The 21,253-nt window shown below is 45.2% G+C and overlaps 1 protein-coding gene across 1 annotated transcript in view; it reads left to right on the top strand.

Moving 5' to 3' along the window:
- Nucleotides 1-21,253, top strand: part of ITGB3 (integrin subunit beta 3) — a 60,719-nt gene that overhangs the window by 3,429 nt on the left and 36,037 nt on the right. The window contains exon 2 of the mRNA XM_061144293.1: nucleotides 14,639-14,724. Coding sequence (XP_061000276.1) covers nucleotides 14,639-14,724 — 86 coding nt within the window. The remainder of the gene's footprint in view (nucleotides 1-14,638; nucleotides 14,725-21,253) is intronic.

Raw genomic sequence — 21,253 nt, forward strand, 5'->3', positions numbered from 1 at the left:
TGGGGAAAGGAACAGTTGTGGTTTGAATGTGTGCGTGCTAAGTCACTTCAGTCATGTCTGACTCTGCGACTCTATGGACTGTAGCCCGTCAGGCTCCTCTGTTCATGGGATTCTCCAGGTAAGAATACTGGAGTGGGTTGCCATGCCCTCCTCCAGGGGATCTTCTTGACCCAGGAATCAAACCTACATCTCTTGCACCTCCTACCTTGGCAGGTGAGTTCTTTACCATTAGTGCCACTTGGGAAGCCCAGCTATGGTTTAAAGCCAATCAAACGTGGGTTTAATTCTTCTTTTTTAAAACATTTTATTTGTATTGGAGTATAGCTGCTTAACAATGTTGTGATAGTTTCAAATGGACAGCAAAGGGACTCAAATGTATACATGTATCCATTTTCCCCCAAACTCCCCTCTCATCCAGGCTGCCACTGGATGTGGGTGTAGTTTTTAATTTTGCCTCAGTATCTGTTTTACCTTGGGCAAGTGACTTAATCTCTTAGGTCCTCTGTTTCCTTCTCTATAGAGTGGAGGAATTAGTACTTCTACAATTATACCAATTAAGTGAAATAAAGGCACAAAATAAGTTTTCAATGGTAACCACTCCTGTCGTTATTTTTCATGTCCGTGGTAACTACAGTGTTTTGGAGGTTAGACTGTTAGTGCTTCATCCATGCATAAAATTCAAGTTCCTAGAATGAGACCCATGGGGTCCCTCTTCCCACACTTATGTGATAGGGGCTAAGTCGCTTTGATCATGTCCGACTCTTTGCAACCCTATGGACTATAGCCTGCCAAGTTCCTCTGTCTATGGAATTCTCCAGGCAAGAATACTGAAATGCATTGCTATGCCCTCCTCCAGGGACTCTTCCCTATTTCAACCCATTCTCATTGGTATATCTCAGCCACTCTGACCCAGCAAGAGCTCACACAAGAGCCCAAGGGGGAGTGGGGGTCTCTCCCCATACATTTGCTTTATCCACAAGAAAACTTCAAGTCCTGTCCCCGGGAAAAGAGGAAAGTAAAATACATTCACAGGATTTGAGAAGGATGCATCTACTTTGTTCAGTACTCTATGTGCAGTGGTTGGAACATAGGTGCAAAATATATACCTGTGGAGCGGCATCTTGAGGAGATATGCCTCACCTTAAGATATCCAATATTTGAATATCTGCATTCATTCATAGATGATCCTCAAATGCTCCCTCTGGGCATTCTGGAGGATATTAAAATACAGTCGAGACCATGAGTTCTTTGGGCACTTGGACCCCAACACTCTTGTGCCATTTAGACCTCTGCTCTGAAGGTCCTGGAAACTCAGAGGATCTTCTGTGAGGTGTCTGCCTTTGTCCCTGTCTTCTGGGAGAATATGCATGGGAGGGCAACATTCTCCTTTCCACCTTTCAAAATTGTAAGTGTGAGTGGCCGAGGTCTCCTGGGGACAGCATAAATGAGACAAGGAGGCAGAATGAGAAGGGGGAGTTAGGATAGGACTCTGGACTTTCCTAGTAGAAATTCCTCCTCTGCAACTCCCCACCCAACTCAGGATCTCTGGTTATCATTCCCTCCCAGACCCAAGACTCCTATCCTTTTTGGCAGGAATAGCCAGGAAGCATGCCTGCAGGAGCCACAACTCATGAATCAGCAGACAGATAATTAACTGGGGGAATGACTGAGCAGCTTCGGGATCGACTGCTTAGTTTGACCCATCCCCCTCTGCTGCCCACAGAGCTGGCCTGCTGCTTCACTCCTGCCCCCTGGCCCTTTCCGAGTGGAATGGTTGTCGTGGCTGATGGAGCTCAGGTCACGAGTGGAAAAACAAGTGGAAGCAGAGGAATGAGGCTGCCTGTCCTTCCTGGGAGTAAACTGCTGGTGTTTTTTTAAAGGGGAGACTCTGCAGCAAAGAATTTATAAAATCTGCCTTTATCTCCATGCACAGTATCACCAGGAACACTTTTTTTTTTTTTTCCCATTAAAGTATAATTTATGTACAGTGAAGTGTGTTCTTTGTAGGTGTTCAGTTCTATGCGTTTTGACAAACACACACAGTCAAGTGGGCTTTCTTTTTTTTTTTTTTCAAAATTTTTTTTAAATTTTTTTTATTATTATTATTATTTTTTTTGGTCATACATTGATAACATATATATGGAATTTAGAAAGATGGTAACGATAACCCCATATGCAAAACAGAAAAAGAGGCTCAAGTGGGCTTTCTGAGTGGCTCAGTGGTGAAGAATCCGCCTGCCAGTGCAGGAGACGCAGGAGACTCTGGTGCGATCCCTGGGTCCAAAAGATCCCCTGAGCAGGCAATGGCAAGCCATTCCAGTATTCTGGGCTGGGAAGTCCCGTGGGCAGAGGGGCCTGGCGGGTTACATTACAGGGGTTGCAAAGAATCTGACGTGACTGAGTGACATGCATGCACCAGAGTGGTGGGGGAGTGCGGTGTCTCCTGCTAGGACTCCTATAGGTTCAGAACAGACCACACTCTCTCCTGGGAGTTTCCTGAGGACTGTGGGAATGGGCTGGACCGAGTCTCTTCTGGAGTTCCCCTTGAGCTTTGGGATTCCAAGAGGTTACCAGGTTTTGCTGCTGAAGGTGCTCATTTGTATAGAGCCTGGCATGCTCTGGGGAACCTACATTTAAATGAATGCAAATTTAGAGACTGAGGCAGAACAGAGGATATGTAAAAATAGCTTTATATATATATATATTTTTTTTTTTTTAGCTTATAAAAGTAATTCAACTTTTTGTGGGGGAAAAAAAAATAAGTCAGTGGAGTTCCCTGTCCATCTAGTGGCTAGGACTCAGGGCTTTCATGGCGGTGGTCCAGGTTTAATCCCTTGTCAGAGAACTAAGATCCTGCAGACCTCGCTCCGTGACCAAAAAATAAATTGAGAAAATCAAGTAGTGCAAAAATAGAATAATGTAAAAAGTACAAGTCCCTTGTAGTCTTGTCCTTAAAGATAACCACTTAAAAAATTTTTTTTGAATTATAGTTTATTTTTGAAATTATGAAATTATGATAACATATTTATAGGAGACTTGGAAAATAGAACAAGGTTACATATAGTTCCACTGTATATTGCACTTATTTTTTAAGTAGATAAATTAAGATTTTTAGTTGGAGTTTCACATCAAACTCTCAAAAATTAATAGAATGAATAAACAAAGAAGTAGAAGTTGACTTGAAAAGCCCTATGAACCAATTCAACATAATTAAGATTTATACAGACAGAAAAAAACAAAATTCTGTAAAGCAATTATCCTTCAATTAAAAATAAACAAATTTTAAAAATTATAAAAATTTATACAATTTTCACACAACAGCAGGGTACAAATTCTAGTCAAGTTTCCATAGACTATAAACCAGGAGACACTGAAACATATCCAGAGACATAAGATCAGGTACAAACATTTCAGGTCTTAAGGTATTGAAATCATACAGAGTCTGTTCTTTTATTAGTGTAGAATTATGTTAGAGATCAATATCAAGAGATATTTGAAGATAGCCCACATGTTTTCAAGCACAGTGTGACATTTTCCAAGAGAGATCTTTGACTTAGCTATTGAAAGCTTCAATAAAGTTAGGAGACTAAAGAGACACAGAGGGTGACTGCAGAGAAGAAAGCATTTAAATGAGAAATTAATATCAAAGATACTTTAAAAACCCCATGTATTTGGAAATTAAATGTCCACTTTTAAATGATGGGTATAAGATAACCACTGTTGACAGTTACTCCAGAATTCTTTCCTATGTATATGGAAATTTTATTTCCATAAATAAATTTTTAAGGAAATATTTTCCCATGTATATTTCCACTGTATATAATTATTTATCTTTGTTGTTGTTTCTCAAGCAGATTCATTCACAGTAGCATTATTGTCACTTAATAATATACCATGGACATCTTTTTATATCACTTTATGGCTTTCTATTACTGTTTATTCCAGGAGCTGTCATTCTAGACCAAAGGCATATTATTATATGGATATATCTGAATTTTCTTAACCAAGACCCTGTTGGTAGTCATTGGGATCACCCCTAATTATCTGCTACTACAGATAAAGCTGCAGGGGACGTCCTTGTTCATTATTATTCACCTTTGGAACTAAAACTCCTGGGTCAAAGGACACGAATATTTTAAATTGAAATTTTTATAGATTTTCCAAATTGTCCTCAAAATGGTGGGACCAATTTGCCTTCCTACCAAGACAGACTGGCAGCAAGGGCTGGTGGCAACAGATATGAGCAGCAGATATAACCACAAGATGTGAGCTGGAGGAAGAAAAGTAATGAAACTGAACCATCAAATGCCAAGTGAAGTGAAGTGAAAGTCATTCAGTCATGTCTGACTTTTTGTGTCCCCATGGACTATCCAGTTCATAGAATTTTCCAGGCTAGAATACTGGAGTGGATAGCCTTTCCCTTCTCCAGGGGATCTTCCCGACCCAGGGATCAAACCCACATCTCCCACATTGCAGGCAGATTCTTTACCAGCTGAGCCACCAAAGGAAGCTAAGGAGGTCACCAAAAGGGCACTGCTTGGCTGGGCCTCAAACAGGGCTTGGTACAGGCTTGCCTCTTTTCTATAATGAGTGAATCAGATGGGAGGTGGGTCTTGTGCTGATAAAATTTTCCAGAACTTGAAATGCAGCATTTGAATGAAATGTTAGTTAGTTAGAACATTAGGAAGAAATAGACATGTGTATAAAATTAGAGGGATCTTGGGCCCCGGGATGCTAGGCTTCCTGGAGTATTAGCCTACTGATATTTTCTGCCAGGAAGATATACTTTCAGGGCTGCTTGCACTGTGAAAATCACTAATTTAGTCCTGCTTGTTTTACGGAGAAGCAGAAAGGGAGGTCCTGATAGGCGAAGTGACTTGCTCAAGATCATACAACTAGTTTAGTGGCATTGGAGAAGTCTAGCCCTGAGGGCATCTGTCTCCTGGCCAGTGATTCTTCACTGTATCCCATAGAGACCAAGGGCCCTTTCTCATCTGCCCCTGAGGTGGGTGCAGAATGTGTGGGGATGGGCATTCCTAGTGCAGGAAGTGATTGGCATGAAAGTAAGGAGGAAGGAAACCAACATTTACTGAGCATCCACTAATTTTTTTTTTCTATTTTTAATATCGGAGTATAATTGCTGTACATTGTTGAGTTAGTTTCTGCTATATGATGAAGTGAATCAGCTATATGTATACATATATCCCTTCCCTCTTGAGCCTCCCTCCCAACCCATCCCATCCCTTTAGGTCATCACAGAGTGCTGAGCTGAGCTCCCTGTGCTATATACATGGCTTCCCACTGGCTATCCAATTTACACATGGTAGTGTGGGTCAGGAAGATCCCCTGGAGAAGGAAATGCCAACCCGCTCAAGTACTCTTGCCTGGAGAATCCCATGTACAGAGGAGCCTGGTGGGCTACAGTCCATGGGATCACGTAAGAGTTGGACACGACGTAACAACTGAACAACAACAACAGCTAAGTGTATATATGTCAATGCTCTTCTCAATTCATCCTCTCGCTTCCCTGCTGTGTCCACAAATCTTTTCTCTATGTCTGCGCCTGAGCATCCACTATTGATGATTCATGTTATCTCATTTAATCCTAACGACTCTTGAAGTAAGTATTATGCCCATATTTGGGAGTGTGGGGGAAAGGAAGCAGTTGTTGAGGGTCACAGTGCTTGGCTGATGTGGTTGGGTTAGACCTGTTAAACACAAGGGAACAATGATAAGTTCTTGAACAGGGATGTGACAGAGCCTCAGAGTCACTGGACCTTAGAGAGAGCACCAGAGAGACGAGAGGATGTGCTTGAGGTCACAGAGCCGGTGGAGTGGTTAAAGGTCTCTTGCCTGCTGTCTGCATGCTTGTCTCACCACATCCACTGTTACACAATAATAACCTTCATTGTTTTTTAAATTGGGGTTTAGTTGCTTTACAGTGTTGTGTTAATTTCTGCTGTAGAGCAAAGTGAATCAGCTATACATATACATGTATCTTCTCTTTGTCACACACACACACACACACACAAAATGTTCATTGTTTTCTCCTCCTGCCCTCAGGGTGTTTTCCAGGGGTCGGGTGTTAATTTTAGATGGCAATTACATGGAAGACAGGACTCTGTCCTTTTTATGTGGTGTTCAGCGCATGGCTACCTGATTATACCAGTTGGAGATGATAACCTGACATGATGTGGCTTCACTTATAAGGACGGGGACTACTGGCTGAAGAAGGGTCAGCGAAAGGGCAAGGCCAATGGTTAACACGTTTGAACTTTGTCCAAAGGGATCCACTTGCTCATGGCAAAATCTTTCCTATTTTTGGGTCTTGCCCCTTGTGCCATTGGATCAGCAAATCCTCAGAGTACATCTAGGGTCTAACCACGCCATGAACACCACTACCATCCAAATCCAATCCACTGCCCTTTGCTGCCTGGATTACTATTTAAAAAATTTTTAAATTTATTTAATTTTGGCTGCACTGGGTCTTTGCTGCTGCAAGCAGGCTTTCTCTAGTTGCAGCCCGTGGGGCTACTCTTTGTTGAGATGCATGACCTTCTCTCGGCGGTGGCTTCTCTTGTCGCGAAGCACAGGCTCTAGGCACATGGGCTCAGTAGTTGTGGCAGCAGGCTTCGTTGTCCTGAGGCATCTTCCTGGATCAGGGATCGAACCTGTGTCCCAGCATTGGCAGGTGGGTTCTTAACCACTGGAGCACCAGGTAAGTCCTGATGCCTGAATTATTGTAATGCTTCCTGACTGGTCTCTTTCTGGTCTTGCTCCCCTACTGTCTGCCCTCCTTTCAGTGGCCACGATGATCTTTTTCTGCTCATCTCTGCTCACAGTCCGACAATGGCTTCCCACCACATGGAAAATGACGACCACACTCTGTTACCGTGGCTACCGCTTCCCAGTATTATGGTTCCTGACTGCATTTCCAGCCACCTCTCCACCTAGCTCCTCCTCCCTCTCTCTCCCTACTCTTTCTTAAAGAGGCTGAGGTTCATCTGGCTGTTGTGGGTTTTTTCTGGAGTACTTGTCCTCTAGATCTTCCTGTGAGTCACACCTTCCTGATTTTGAAATGTCACTCAGAGAGGCCTTTCTTGACTTTTTAAAAAGAATTATTTATCTATTTAGCTGCATCAGGTCTTAGTTGCAGCACTCATCCTCTTTGCATCATGCGGGACTTTTCCTTGTAGTGCTCTGGCTTAGTTTATCCTGTAGGATCTTAGTTTCCAGATCAAGGATTGAACTTGAGTCTCCTGCATTGCCAGGTGGATTCTTAACCATTGGACCACCAGAGAAGTCCCTGGACCACTTGATATCCTCCCCCACTGATGCTTTATCCTGCCCTATTTTCTTTTTTAATAATAAATTTATTTACTTTTAATCGAAGGATAATTGCTTCACAATATTGTGTCGGCCTCTGCCACAGATCATTATGAGTCAGCCCTCGTCTGTTTTCTTAATGCATTTGAAATTGTACTTTCCGTTTGTGTATGTTTTGGTTTTCTGTTGAGCATGTTTGATTTTCTAAACTCCAGGAGAGTAGGGCGGTTGTGTATTTCATCAGTGTGCCTCCAGTACTTAGCAAAGTGCTGGACACAGATAAATACTCAATGAGATTTTGTTGGGTATGAGTGAATAAATGGCAACATCATTGATACATCTTAGTAGAAAAGTATGTAAGTCAAATGACCACTTTTCTGTTACCATAAGTGGATTGCCCATTGCAAAATGTTCAGTCTCGGCTGGTTTTTCTCAATCGTGAAAAGTATTTCAGGTCAGTGCTTCTCAAAATCATGTCATATATGCTACAGAAATGCAAATCCATTTTACGTTAGCTTCTTAGGACTGCTGTAACTGGGTGACTTAAAACAACAGAAGTTTATTCTCTAGAGGCTAGAAATCCGAAATCAGGGTGTCAGCAGGGCCATGCTCCCTCTGAGACACTGGGATGGACTCTTCCCTGGTATCTTCCTAGCTTTTGGTGATAGCTGGCAATGCTTGATATTCCTTGTCTTCCAGCTATATCACTCCAACCTCTGCCTCTGTCTTCATGCGGCGGGATTCTATGTCTTCACCTGACATTTTCCTCTAATGAGGACATCAGTCATATTGGTTTAGTGTCCACCCTCATGACCTCATTTTGATTACATATGCAAAGACCGTTTTTCTAAATAAGGTCATAGTCGTAGGGCCTGGGAATTAGGACTCCAATATGTCTTTTGTGAGGATGCAATTCAGCCTATATAAACACATTTTAATATTGGTTAAGACAAATTGTACACAAATACCTTTAGATGTTAAGTACCATATTTAATTGTCTCAGATGCAGTTTTTAAAAAAATGGGAAAATCTCTGAAATCAGGATACTTTATGTATGGTTGGGCTTCCCAGGTGGCTCAGTGGTAAAGAATCTGTCTGCCAGTGCAGGAGATGCAGGTTCGATGCCTGGGTCAGAAAGTTCCTCTGGAGTAGGAAATGGCAACCCACTCCAGTACTCTTGCCTGGGAAATCCCAAGGACAGAGAAGCACGGTGGGCTACAGTCCATAGGATAGCAAAGAGTCGGACTTGACTGATCCACTAAGCATGCACACATGCACCTGTAAGGTAATTTGGACTCTCTACTGCTTTGGGTGATGCTTACTAGAGCTTTCTGTTCAGAGCACTGTGTTACCTTGAACTCCACCTTCCTGTCTTCTTCCCCTTCCTTGGCTCACTGAGCTGCTGTCACATGTAATGAAAAGACCAAAATAAAATAAACTTTCTTAATAACTTGCTCCAGAGAAACCACTTGTTGCATGCACTGTGCAGTTAGGGTATGTTTTGGTCTTGGATGACTCACTCAGCCAGGTGACTGCAATGGAAGATCAGGCACCTCCTGAGTTACCCAGTGTCCCCGTGAACCTGTTTAGGAAGTCACCAGTCAAAGGTCACTGGCAGGGCCAGAACTCTTTCCTGGCAGACAGTAGGAGAGATATCCGTAGTGTTTGCAGTGTGGATCATCCTCTCTTCCCACTGAACACCTGTCTCTCTGACTGAGCCCTCTTTGAGGGCTCACAAGGGTGGCCTGTTCCTGAATACTGACATCCTGTCTCATTGGACAACATATCCTCAAAATAGCTCTCATTGACGCATTAATAACTTCCACTGGTTCCAACTCCCTTCCTTGTTCCTCTTTTTTTCCCTCTTATTTCCCCCCACTATTTGTCTCTCTTCTGGTTCTGTGAATTGATCTGATGTGTCAAACCACAGCCTTCTACTTCTAATTTCCAGGCCACATTCTTGACTAATCTCATCTATCTTTTCTAACTGGCATTCTTTTTTTGACCATCCCTTCTAGACTGGGTTTTTGATCACCTGCCTTCTACTGCTTGGGACTCAGGATAAAAATGTCAACAACAAAAACAATAGCGTCAAATAGATGACCAATGAGGACCTGCTGCATAGCCCATAACTCAGTGTTATGTGGCAGCCTGGATGGGAGGAGGCTTTGGGGGAGAATGGATACATGTATATGTATGACGGAATTCCTTTGCTGTCCACCTTAAACTATCACAACATTATTAATCAGCTACACACTGACACAAAATAAACAAAAAATGGCAACCATAGCCGCAGCAGCCTCTATAGGGTGCTTCTGTTTTTGCCAGCTGCAGTGCTCAGAGTGTGCCAGGGGTTGGATCACCTATAAGTACCCTGGGAGGAATGGGACCAGTCTGACCTTGTTGCCTTGCTCTGGCTAAGCTGCCCGAAGAAATGGTTGGTGGGAGTTGTTAATTCATTTCAGGTGCAGAGTTCTAATGAAGGTCCCTCATTCTCCAGCAGGGCTGAATCTGGCCCTCTGAGACTGAGTAAGAAAAGAGGCCTTATGAATGACTGCAAACAGAGGCCTAAACTCCTTCCACATGTTTGGCGGGGAGGGGTGTCCTCAAAGCAGCAGCTCACTGAATCAGCACAGTCAGGCGCAGGGACTTCTGATGAGTCACTTGCTTTCAGCCACTGTGTTCCAGGGAACCTGCCCTTGGTGGGCAGCATTCTGGGGAGAGGGGGGAATCATTGCTCTCATGAAATCAACCTGTGGTTCATTACACAGAGGATGGGTAAGGGGAACTGGGTAACCATGACTCCCCAGCCATGACTTCCTAAAGAACTACCCCTGGCAGCTCATCTCATTTTCTGGGGTCAGGGACCGCCCGTTCACTGGAAGGGGGCCTGGTGTTGTTCATTTCACATCTGGTAAGGCATTCTTTTGTGGCAACAAGTCAAGGATTCATGGGAAATGCTAATTTGAGAATGAATGGAGGGCTAAATGGATAGACCAGGAAAAGTTTTCAAAAAATAATTTGATGGCACGCACACCTCCCTTGGTTGGTCCTCTTCTCTCTTCTAACTTGTCCCTCGTCTCCCTACTGGAAATCCGTGGTGCTTATGTCCAGAATTACTCCCCTGGATGTTGGTTCTCATGAAAACTTCAAAAAGGGATGCCTAAAATAATTCAGGCTATGTTTTTCTCAGAACTCTTCCAATAAGGCAGTAAGGGGGACTGAGTTCACATCTGGCTGAGAAAAGAGCTAAGAGAAGGCCAGGCAGTCTTGGCAGGGAGAGGCCTCCTGGATGCATTGTGGGTTCTGAACACTCTGTCATTCTGACTCTGGCAGCTCTGGGAAGACTGGCTGCTTTTTTCCCATTAGAGTCAGTACACGGCTGAGGGCTGTCCCAACTCAGAGAAGGCCTTGATGCCTTAGGGCCAGACCTGGAACTGCTGCTGTAATTTCCACCTTGCAGCCTTTGTATCATACACGTAGGCTGGAGTCAGTCAGAGGCTGGAGTCCTAGAGGTTACTCATGAGCTTACAGTGGCATGTGACTTGCAGAATTTTCGAGTTGAGAAAGGCCTTTGAAGTTAGACAGACTCAGGGCTCTGAGGAAACATGGGGCTTCCAGGAGGCACTTCAAAGATTCCACATATAATCTAGTGTTTTTCAGAGAACAATGAAAATTTCAATTGTCCAAGGAACTGTATCAACCCATTTGTGTGTTTTATATTGGAATTCTAGGCATAATTTGGAGAAATGAGCTCAGTTGCTCAAAAAACAAAACAAAATTGACCTAGTCCAGGACTTTGCAGTTTGCTCTGTATGTATGCGTGTGTGCTCAGTCGTGTCCGACTCTTTGTGGCCCCATAGACTGTAGCCTGCCAGGCTTCTCTGTCCATGGGATTCTCCAAGCAAGGATACTGGAGTGGGTTGCCATTTCCTACTCCAGGGGATCTACCTGACCCAGGGATGAAACCCACTTCTCCTGCATCTCCTGCATTGGCAGGTGGATTCTTCTACCAGTGAGACACCTAGGAAGCCCCATTAAATGACTCATCCAAGACTATGTTGTTAGTGGGTGACTCAGAACCACAATGTACTGATTGTGTGTGTACCTTTTCTGTTAGGTCACTCTGTCCTGAGCTGGATACTGTTGCAGTGTAATTTTTAGAGTTAAAAGTATGATTCTTGTACAACTATAAAAATGAAGTGAAAGTGAAAGCTGCTCAGTCGTATCCGATTCTTTGTGACACCGTGGACAGTAGCCCGCCAGGTTCCTCTATCCATGGAATTCACCAGACAAGAATACTGGAGTGGATTACCCCTTCTCCGGGGGATCTTCCTGACCAGGGATAGAATCCAGGTCTCCCACATTGCAGGTGGATTTTTTTACCATCTGAGCCACCGGGGAAGTCCAATAAAATGAACACGTGTCAAAGACTTCATTCAACTCAATGAGAGAACCTGTAAGATGTTGATTAGTCTAAAAGAGAATTCAAGGAAGGGAGTTACAGTCAGTTAGTCAATGGAATGCTGAAATCAGTTGCCCAATAGATTCAATATTGGTTAATGTTCTACAAAGCAATAAACCTTAACCTCTGGTGGTTATCTTTGCTACTAGACAGAAATCATTTGCATTGCTGTTGGATAAGAATCATGTACATCATTCTCTTTAAGAATTATATCCATTGTTATTGATTTTCTACAGGTCAACCTCCACTCGTATAGGACTGTAAGATATCCTAATCAGTAGAGGTCAAACAAAGGTACACACCCCTAAAATTGTATAACCCCTTAGCCTGGTGAGGCTACTGGTCAACCCCTTGCGTTACCTTGAAAAGTCACCCAGTACTCCCTTTGCCTATTTCCACATTTTGGATAATTTCTTTTAACAATTTCGTGTGTACGTGTGTATGTGCACATTTTCTGTTCCCTCTCCCCACCACCAGATGTTGAAAGGGAGTTCAGTCACTGTATTATAAAGTGGCCTAAGATACTCAGCTCTGTAAGAAGTTTCAGGGACACTGGGGAAACATCCCAATGATGAAGACGATTTTCCCTCAAATATATTTGCTGGTCTTAACAGCTAAGGAGAAGGGACCACTTCAGAAAATTGGATAAAGGAATTGTCAGGATAATTGAGTCATATCAGGAAGGGGTCTGGGCTTCCCAGGTGGTGCTAGTGGTAAAGAACCCACCTGCCAATGCAGGAGACATAAGAGATTTGGGTTTGATCCCTGGGTCAGGAATCAGGAGGGCATGGCAACCCACTCCAGTATTCTTGCCTGGAGAATCCCATGGACATAGGAGCCGGGAGGGGTACAGTCTATGGGGTCACACAGAGTCAGATATGACTGAAGCAACTTAGCACGCACGCACAGGAAGGGAATCTCCCTCATTCTATTCTTTGCACAGTTGTTCCTTGGGATCTGCAGGGGATTTATTCCAGGCTCCCTTGACCACCAAAATCTGAGGATGCTTAAGCCCCTTATAAAAATAGTTTAGTCTTGGCGTATAATACACATGCTCTTGTATTCTATAAATCATCCTATGTTCCTTACCATGTGAATGCTATGTAAATAGTTGTAAATCCAATGTAGATAAATAGTTGCTGCCATGTGGCGAATTCAAGTTTTGCTTGTTGGCACTTTCTGGATTTTTTTTTTTTCCTGTATATATTTTGACCCTTGATTGTTTGAATCTGTGGATGTGGGACCTATGGATATGGAGGGCTGATTGTACTGGAAAAGGCCTTCCTGGGAGCCCTGGAGGAAGAGAAGGTTTACCTGACCGAGGCCAGTAAGGCTAAGCTGTGGGGAACACGAATGGGGGCTTCTGTCCAGGTGAATGTCTGTGGTTTGCTTCCTGGCTGGACTTCTTATGGGATGCTTTTCACCCTCTGGTTGTCTCTGTTCCTTCCTCAACTTTTTCTGCATCCTTTGACACACTTTTAAGACCAGTCACAGTCTTCAGTTGAACTGAGACAATTTGGAACCAGTTCTCAGAATTCTGATATAATCAGACTTGAGGGGTCTTTACCCTTCCATGTTATTGGAATCCAGTAGTGATTTACTGAGCATCTGCTGCTTTCTAGGCACTGCAAATGTAGTGATAAAAAGTCAAGGTCTCTATGATTAAAATCAGAGATTTCTTCAAAAAAGGAATGTTAGGTTCTCTTCTGGTGTTCCAGAAAGGTTCAACCCATCTCTTGTACCTTCTATGTCAATAGTCCTGAGCAAGGAGATTTAACCTTTACTGTGTCATTTTGAATGGCATTTTGTAGTGTACCCAATGCTTCTCTTTTACCTCACTGAATTCCATGTGCAAATCCTGTGACATAGATATTATCACCTTCGTGGAGGTTCACCAGGTTGACTGAGGTCATGACATGTCTAGTTAGAAAAGCATTCAGAATTCAAATACAGGCTTTCCAACTCCAAAATTCCATGTTCTTCCAGCTTATATCAGTCAACTTTTTCTAGTATTTCTTTAGTTCTCCCTAAAGCATTCTATGCTTGCATCCCAAGATATATATGTTGGGAAGCTTGAGAAGATTTCAGAAGATTTGCTTTCCCCTCATGGGCCAGTTGGACACTGCTGTGGCTGTTACCCCCTACCCCCATATTTAGGCTGGGTGTTAATACTAGTTCATCCAGGCTCTGAATTCCCTGTGTAGTGGCTGTGAATAAATCATTAAAGTAATTGCCATGGCTCTGGACCTGTGATTTTTATTTGTACAATGTAGGTGTTAAATCAGTTGTTAAAGCCTTTCTTTATTAAATCTAATTTTTTTGTGTGTTTCTTTTTTTTTTTTAATATTTATTTATTTGGCTGCATCTAGTCTTTAGCTGTGGCACCATGAGATCTTCCGTTGTGGTGTGCAGGCTCTAGAGGGCTTGGGCTCAGTAGTTGTGGTGTGTGGGCTTAGTTGCCCTGTGGCATGTGAGATCTTAGTTCCCTCACCAGGGATCAAACCCACACCCCCTGCATTGGAAGGCAGATTCTTAACCCCTGAACCACCAGGGAAGTCCCAGTGAAAGCCTTTCCGTCAGTTATGATCTGACACTTGCTCCATCACTTGCCATCACCATGGCCTCATCAGTTAAGAGCAGTGATGAGTTTCTCTTGACTGTCCTCATTCTCCTTCTCTTTCCCCAAACCATCTATTTTGGGTAAGCGTCTATGGGCTGGTGAAGGTGTATTTGTGTGCATCTGAGAGCTGTAAACTTGGGCATTTGGGAAAGCTGGGCAAGGATAAGGCAGGCCAGTTACTGTGTCAAGCCAAATTGGATGCTAATACCTCTGTCTTTCTGTTGCAGGGCCCAACATCTGTGCCACACGAGGTGTGAGCTCCTGTCAGCAATGTCTGGCTGTGAATCCCATGTGTGCCTGGTGTTCAGATGAGGTAAGGAGCAGATATCTGACTTTCTTTCTTTCCCGGACTTAGCTGCCTTTGTGTAGAAACAGACCCATGGGGCTATCTCCTCCCTCCTAAGTACACAAGCTCTTGTCCCTCTGAGCAAAACTAGGGAGAAGCCTTCCCACGGATGGATGTTGAAGGGAGCTGTCACGCGCTGTTGCTGGGAGTGCCATCCAGAGTGTGTTACCTGACCCTGGTCTTAGGCAAGTAGACTGGGCCTCTTGGCCTCCCCTGTGGCTGTTTTACCATACTTGGCTTGTTTTTGTTGGGGTGCAACACCCCCGGGGGGCTGGGCCTCAGGTCACAAAAAGGAAGGCACAAGGGAGTTACAGGTACAGAGTGGATGCTGGCTTGTGAACATCCAGAATTTTTAAAAGGCAATTGACAGACGGGTCTTGCGCTTGCATGTGGGGTTGTTTAGTCAGAGGGCCTTTTCTCTCCCTTTCCTGTCTGACACTTGGGCCCCCGTGGCTGCTTTACCTTCTCTCTCTTTCTCTCCTTCCTTCCTTCTCTTGGGAAGGTGTTGATGAGAGAAGGAGCCGGGCCAATTTGGTGAGGCCGGGAGGGTGACAGGAAAGGGTTAGCTGTGTCTAGGCAGTGGGTTTGTTGTGTCTGGGGCCCTGGGGAATGAGTGTGTCTGAGGGGATGGTTGTGTTTGTGGCTAAGATGGGAATTTGGAGCTGGCAAGGGCTGGGCGTGAGTGTGGCTGGAGAGGGTCCAGTGATTACAGAGTGCGAGGCTGAGTCATGGGCCTCGTCCTGGCAGGTGGTTACCTGAACTCCTGGCTTGGCTGGGTGTCAGCTGCCTGAGGTGCCCTCAGGGGACAGCCTGTCCCCACGCTCCGCGGCTCTGTGAAGTGCTCTAAGCCAAGCCCTGGTTGTCTTTGTCCGGCTCCTTTCCCCCATCTGCTGAGTTTCCTAAAAAGGCAACCTCCCTGGCAGGCTGGTGCGGGGAGGGGGAGTGGGAGCTGCGAGGCCGTGTTTATCAACGAGAGGGAGGCTGGGATGGCCGAGGCCAGCCCAGCACAATGCTTTGGCCTATGTGCAGTTCAGCACGAGAAAGGCTTCCAGAGGCAGCTGCCCAACATCTGGGCCACACTGACTTCATTTAGCAAATGAAACGTTCCCTGGGGACGGGAGCTGGGGGTGGGGCATTGAGTGAGTCCTTCCCCTCCACCCCCGAAGGTTCTCCACCCCTCTGGGCTGAACTGGCCCCTCAAGTGTGATGTGGCCTCTCCCTTCTCATCTGCCATATCCTCCTTCCCTTGATCATCATCATGATATTATTAAGCTTCTTTTACAAGGAAATTGGAATTCTGCGGCTGAATCCTCGAAGAAGGGAGAGCCGGATGGGGAGGGTGCTGAATTGGAGGGCGTCTAGCTGGCTGGAGCAGAAGGGTAGTCAGGGGAGAAGCCCTAGGATTGCTCAAAGGATGCTCCTCTCTCTGCCTTCCCCGCTTTGCAACCCAAAGCAAGATAAAAGGGAGAAACTGTGGTTCAGAAGAATCTGGGGGAAAAGAAAACCATTTTTGGAAAGTCTGTCACCTCTCTTGATTGGCATAGGGACAAACCAGGTAATAGATATGCTGAGCCCCCACCAGACAAAGCCCTTAGGTCATGTGACCAGATTTTAGAGAAAAATGTAGAGTATTTAATGGTGGCCATGGTGAATTTTGTCCAATCTGAGGTGGGAGGAGGAAAGAAAGAGGGGAAGAAAGGTGCAGGATAGGATCAAAGCTTAACGTAGGACAAGCCTAGGGATGGTGGGGTGGAGTCAAAGAGAAGAGGTGTGTGTGTGTGCGTGAGTATGTGTGTACCCAGTCATGTCTGATTCTTTGTGATCCTGTGGACTGTAGCCCGCCAGGCTCCTCTGTCCATGGGGTTTTCCAGGCAAGAGTACTGGAGTGGGTGGCCATTTCTTATTCCAGGTGATCTTCCCGACCCAGGGATCGAACCTGTGTCTCTTGTGTCTCCTGCATTGGCAGGTAGATCCTTTACCACTGTGCCTCTTGGGGTGTATTTCTTTGACCAAAGAAATCAGAGGAGGTAGATGGTCCAAAAAGATATTTTCTGGGAGGATGGAATTTAAACAGGAAAGTGTTTGTTTGTTTGTTTTGAGTGACAAAGTCAGATTTACTGCTCTGGATTGAATCAATGGAGACAGGACCTAGGGGGCAGAAGGCGGAGACAGGAAGTTGGTGAAGCACCCTTTTGGCCTCCATCAGCATGCTGGGAAAGCTGGGGGTGGGGTGTGGTGTGGAGGCCAAGGGCTTAGTGAATGACTACAACTATCTCTCGAGGAGGGAGGAGGGGAGGTAGGATAGCAGAGGAGGCCAGCATGGGGCAACGTCTGTCAACCAGGGAGAATGGAATCCCGGCCTGTAACCTGAACATGACTGCCATTTTAATTTTTTTCCCTGAGGGCTTCCCCTGCACTGACCAAGTGTAACTGCTGAAAGTGTCTTGGCTGTTGATTTTAAAAACCAAAATGAACCGCCTGGGCCATGTTGCCTGTGATTTGTTGAATAATCGACCCTGGAAAACCTTCGGCTTCTGCTTCTCCTACCTTGGCTGTTATAGGCAGGGTTGGCAGTGCCTGCAAAAACAACTGGTTGGGCTGAGCTTTCCCTGGTCCTGCCGGACAGCAGCTCTGGGTGTGGATAGCAAGCACTTGGCTGGGTCTTAGGAAAACATAGCCAATGTGGATGAGTGCAGACTTTTCGGCCCATCTGCATTGGGTGTGTTCTTGGGGGGCTGGATGCTGATATCGGTTGGGGTGGTGTGCTGTCTCTGGACTGTGAATCTAGCAGAGAAGTTGGCCTCACACTGAGATTCAGCTTGTGGTCTCGGTGGCATCATGTAGGGAATTAGAGCTTTCCAAACATGCCTGCTGGTAAGAATCACCTTGGGTGCTTGTTAAATATAAGGATGTCCAGGATGGACCCTGAACCTGTTGCATTAGAATGAGTTGTTATTGAATATCAATAACAATAAACTAAAATGCTTTCCTTTTCTGCTCCTTCTTTCTGTTCCCTCCATACCTCTCTCTGTATGTTCAATTTCTTGTCCTCATCAGATGTCAATCAAGAGAACAATTTATTATTGTTAGTTATTGTTAATTTATTTGGAGGCATTTGTTAGCTCTCTGGGAGAGGGGAAAGTCACATGATATATTGTTCCAGGAAAAAAGTACGCAGTAATAGTAGTAGTGGGGATTTTCCTGGTGGTCCAGCGGCTAAGATACCATGCTCCCAATCCTGGGGACCCGGGTTTGATCCTTGGTCAGGAAACATGCTGCAACTACAGATCTCACATGCCGCAAGGAAGTTCGGAGATCCCATTTGCTGCAACTTTGACCCGGCACAGCCAAATCAGTAAATATTTAAAAAATCGTTAAAATGGCAACAGTAGAAAAGAGTTACCTATTTGAATTTATTGTTTCTGTGTGCTAAGTTGCTTTAGTTGTGCCCAATTCTGTGGACTGATGCTGAAGCTGAAGCTCCAACATTTTGGCCACCTGATGGGAAGAACTGACTCGATTGGAAAAGACCCTGATGCTGGGAAAGATGGAAGGCAGGGAGAGAAGGGGACAACAGAGGATGACATGGTTGGATGGTATCACCAGCTCAATGGACATGAGTTTGAGCAAGCTCTGGGAGTTGGTGATGGACAGGGGAGCCAGGTGTGCTGCAGTCCATGGGGTCACAAAGAGTCGGACATGACTGAGTGACTGAACTGAACTGAAGTGTGCAACCCTGTGGGCTGTAGCCTGCCAGGCTCCTCTGTCCAAGGGATTCTCCAGGCAAGAATACTGAAGTGGGTTGCCATGCCCTCCTCTAGGGGATCTTCCTGACCCATTGATTGAACTGGAGTCTCTTCCATCTCCTGCATTGGCAGCCCAGTTCTTTACCACTAGCACCACCTGGAAAATCCTTGTTTATATCAAATCAAAACGACTTGAGTATATAGGACTTACACTGAGATTTTTACATCTTGAAAGTGTTTCCTGCTCACAGTTTTATTTTATCCCCTGACCAGCCCTGTGAAATAAGTAGAATAATGACAGTTATTCACACTGTGCTTCCCCAGTTTCTAAAATGGGATTAATGGAGAATGGGACTAACAGCATGTGTCATTCTCCCAGGAGAGGGTGGGAATTCAGCTCACACAGAACGTGGGCTGGAGCCTCCCACCTCTGTGCTCCAACTCTTTCCCTGGGTCTGGGTTATTTTTGCCCTTTTTGTGTAACATCTGGTTTCACTAGGAACTGGAACTTGACTACTCCTCTCCGCCTCCTTCCAGCTTTCTCTCTGAGTCACCTGCACGCATTCCTTCTACCTGCTCAGCCTGGGTTATTAGGACAGGGAATGGAGCCCAAGTGTGTTGAGGTCACTGCCTTGGTGTGCTTCTGGGACAGCAAGCTCTCAGGGAGAGGGTAGCCAAGGAGCAGCCCTGTTAGGTTCCTGACCTCTGATGTCAGCGACCACGGAGGGAGGGGAGGAGACAGTTTTTGTTTCTTAGTGTTTAGATTTCTAAGGAAATTCATAACAAACCATAAGCACTGTCAGCAAGGCTTAGTACTTCAAACTTTCTTCTACTAAACAGTTCCTCGTTAGAAAATGGGGGTCAGGAAACCCCCTCCAAAACATTCTCTCCCTTTACGATGCAGCTTGAAGATACCCGACAGCCTTGCTGTTCTCATTGCTTCCTGGGCTCTCCCTTCCCCCTCTCTCTTTCAGCATCTGTCTTAGTCCTGGAAAGGATCAGCAACAGGGCATCTTGGTCCATCCAGTCATTGCCTTTTTTGGAAGGTTTTCTGCCTGGGGCTTTGTGGGCAGCTGGAATCAGAGGTACAGTAGGGAGTTTTGTGAGCAAGAAAGAGACTGCTTCCTGAGAGAGAAGGGTTGGGAGAGATGGGCAGGAACAGGAAGAAGTAGAGTACAAAAACACTAAATGCTCGTGAGTTCTCCTCTCTGCCGTTCTGTCCCCGGCTGAGCTAGGGGAATGGGGCAGGATTTTCATCTCTCTGGGACTTGGAGGAGCTGTGAAGTCCTGTAGGATCTTTTGAACCAGGAAGGTTAAGTCTCGTGTGCTGTTTCCTGTTGCTGATGCCTTTTCTCTGCCTCTTACCCGTGAAACTGAGAGAATAAAGGAAGCTGCTGGCTTCCGGAAGCGGTTTCCGTGTTTTGCCTGGGCCGGGTTGGTGCTTATGCCATCTATCTTAGTCTGTTCAGGCTGCTGTAACAAAAATGCCGTAGCCACAGTGGCTTAACAATAAACATTTATTTCTGACTATTCTGGAGGCTAGAAAGTCTAAGATTGAGGTATCAGCAAATTCAGCATCTCCTCACAATGTCCTCAAATGGCAAAAGGGGACAGGGAACTCTTTTTCATTTTTCCTTCAATTTTTGGCCACACCTCTCAGCATGTGGGATCTTAGTTTCCTGAACAGGGATCACACTTGCACCGCTTGCTTTGGAAGGTGGAATCTTAACCACTGGACTGCCTGGGAAGTCCTCCAGGGAGCACTCTGGGGCCTCTTTTATAAGGGCACAATACCTTTCATGAGGGCTTCCCCTCATGATCTGTCACCTCCCAAGCCCCCACCTCCTAATACCATCACATTGGCAGTAAGGGTTTAATGTATGAATTCTGGGGGGATGCAGACATTCAGTCTATAGCACTGTTGGTGTTGTTCATGGTCCCATCCATGCGGGGAAGCCCTTCTGCCTATTAGAGAAAGGCTGGGCAGGAGAGTTCAGTTCAGTTCAGTAGCTCAGTCATGTCTGACTCTTTGTGGCCCCATGAACCACAGCACGCCAGGCCTCCCTGTCCATCACCAACTCCCGGAGTTTACCCAAACTCATGTCCATCGAGTCAGTGATGCCATCCAACCATCTCATCCTCTGTCATCCCCTTCTCCTCCTGCCCTCAATCTTTCCCAGCATCAGGGTCTTTTCAAATGAGTCAACTCTTTGCATCAGGTGGTCAAAGTATTGGAGTTTTAGCTTCAACATAGTCCTTCCAATGAACACCCAGCACTGATCTCCTTTAGGATGGACTGGTTGGATCTCCTTGCACTCCAAGGGACTCTCAAGAGTCTTCTCCAACACCACAGTTCAAAAACATCAATTCTTTGGTGCTCAGCTTTCTTTATAGTCCAACTCTCACATTCATACATGACTACTGGAAAAACCATAGCCTTGACTAGACAGACCTTTGTTGACAAAGTAATGTCTCTGCTTTTTAATATGCTATCTAGGTTGGTCATAATGTTCCTTCCAAGGAGTAAGCATCTTTTAATTTCATGGCTGTAGTCACCATCTGCAGTGATTTTGGAGCCCCCCTGAATAATGTCTGCCACTGTTTCCCCATCTATTTGCCGTGAAATGATGGGACCAGATGCCATGATCTTCATTTTCTGAATGTTGAGCTCTAAGCCAAATTTTTCACTCTCTTTCACTTTCACCAAAGGCTCTTTAGTTCTTCTTCACTTTCTGCCATAAGCTTGGTGT

Source organism: Dama dama, chromosome 5 (assembly GCF_033118175.1).
Source record: "Dama dama isolate Ldn47 chromosome 5, ASM3311817v1, whole genome shotgun sequence".
Taxonomy (NCBI): Eukaryota; Metazoa; Chordata; class Mammalia; order Artiodactyla; family Cervidae; genus Dama; species Dama dama.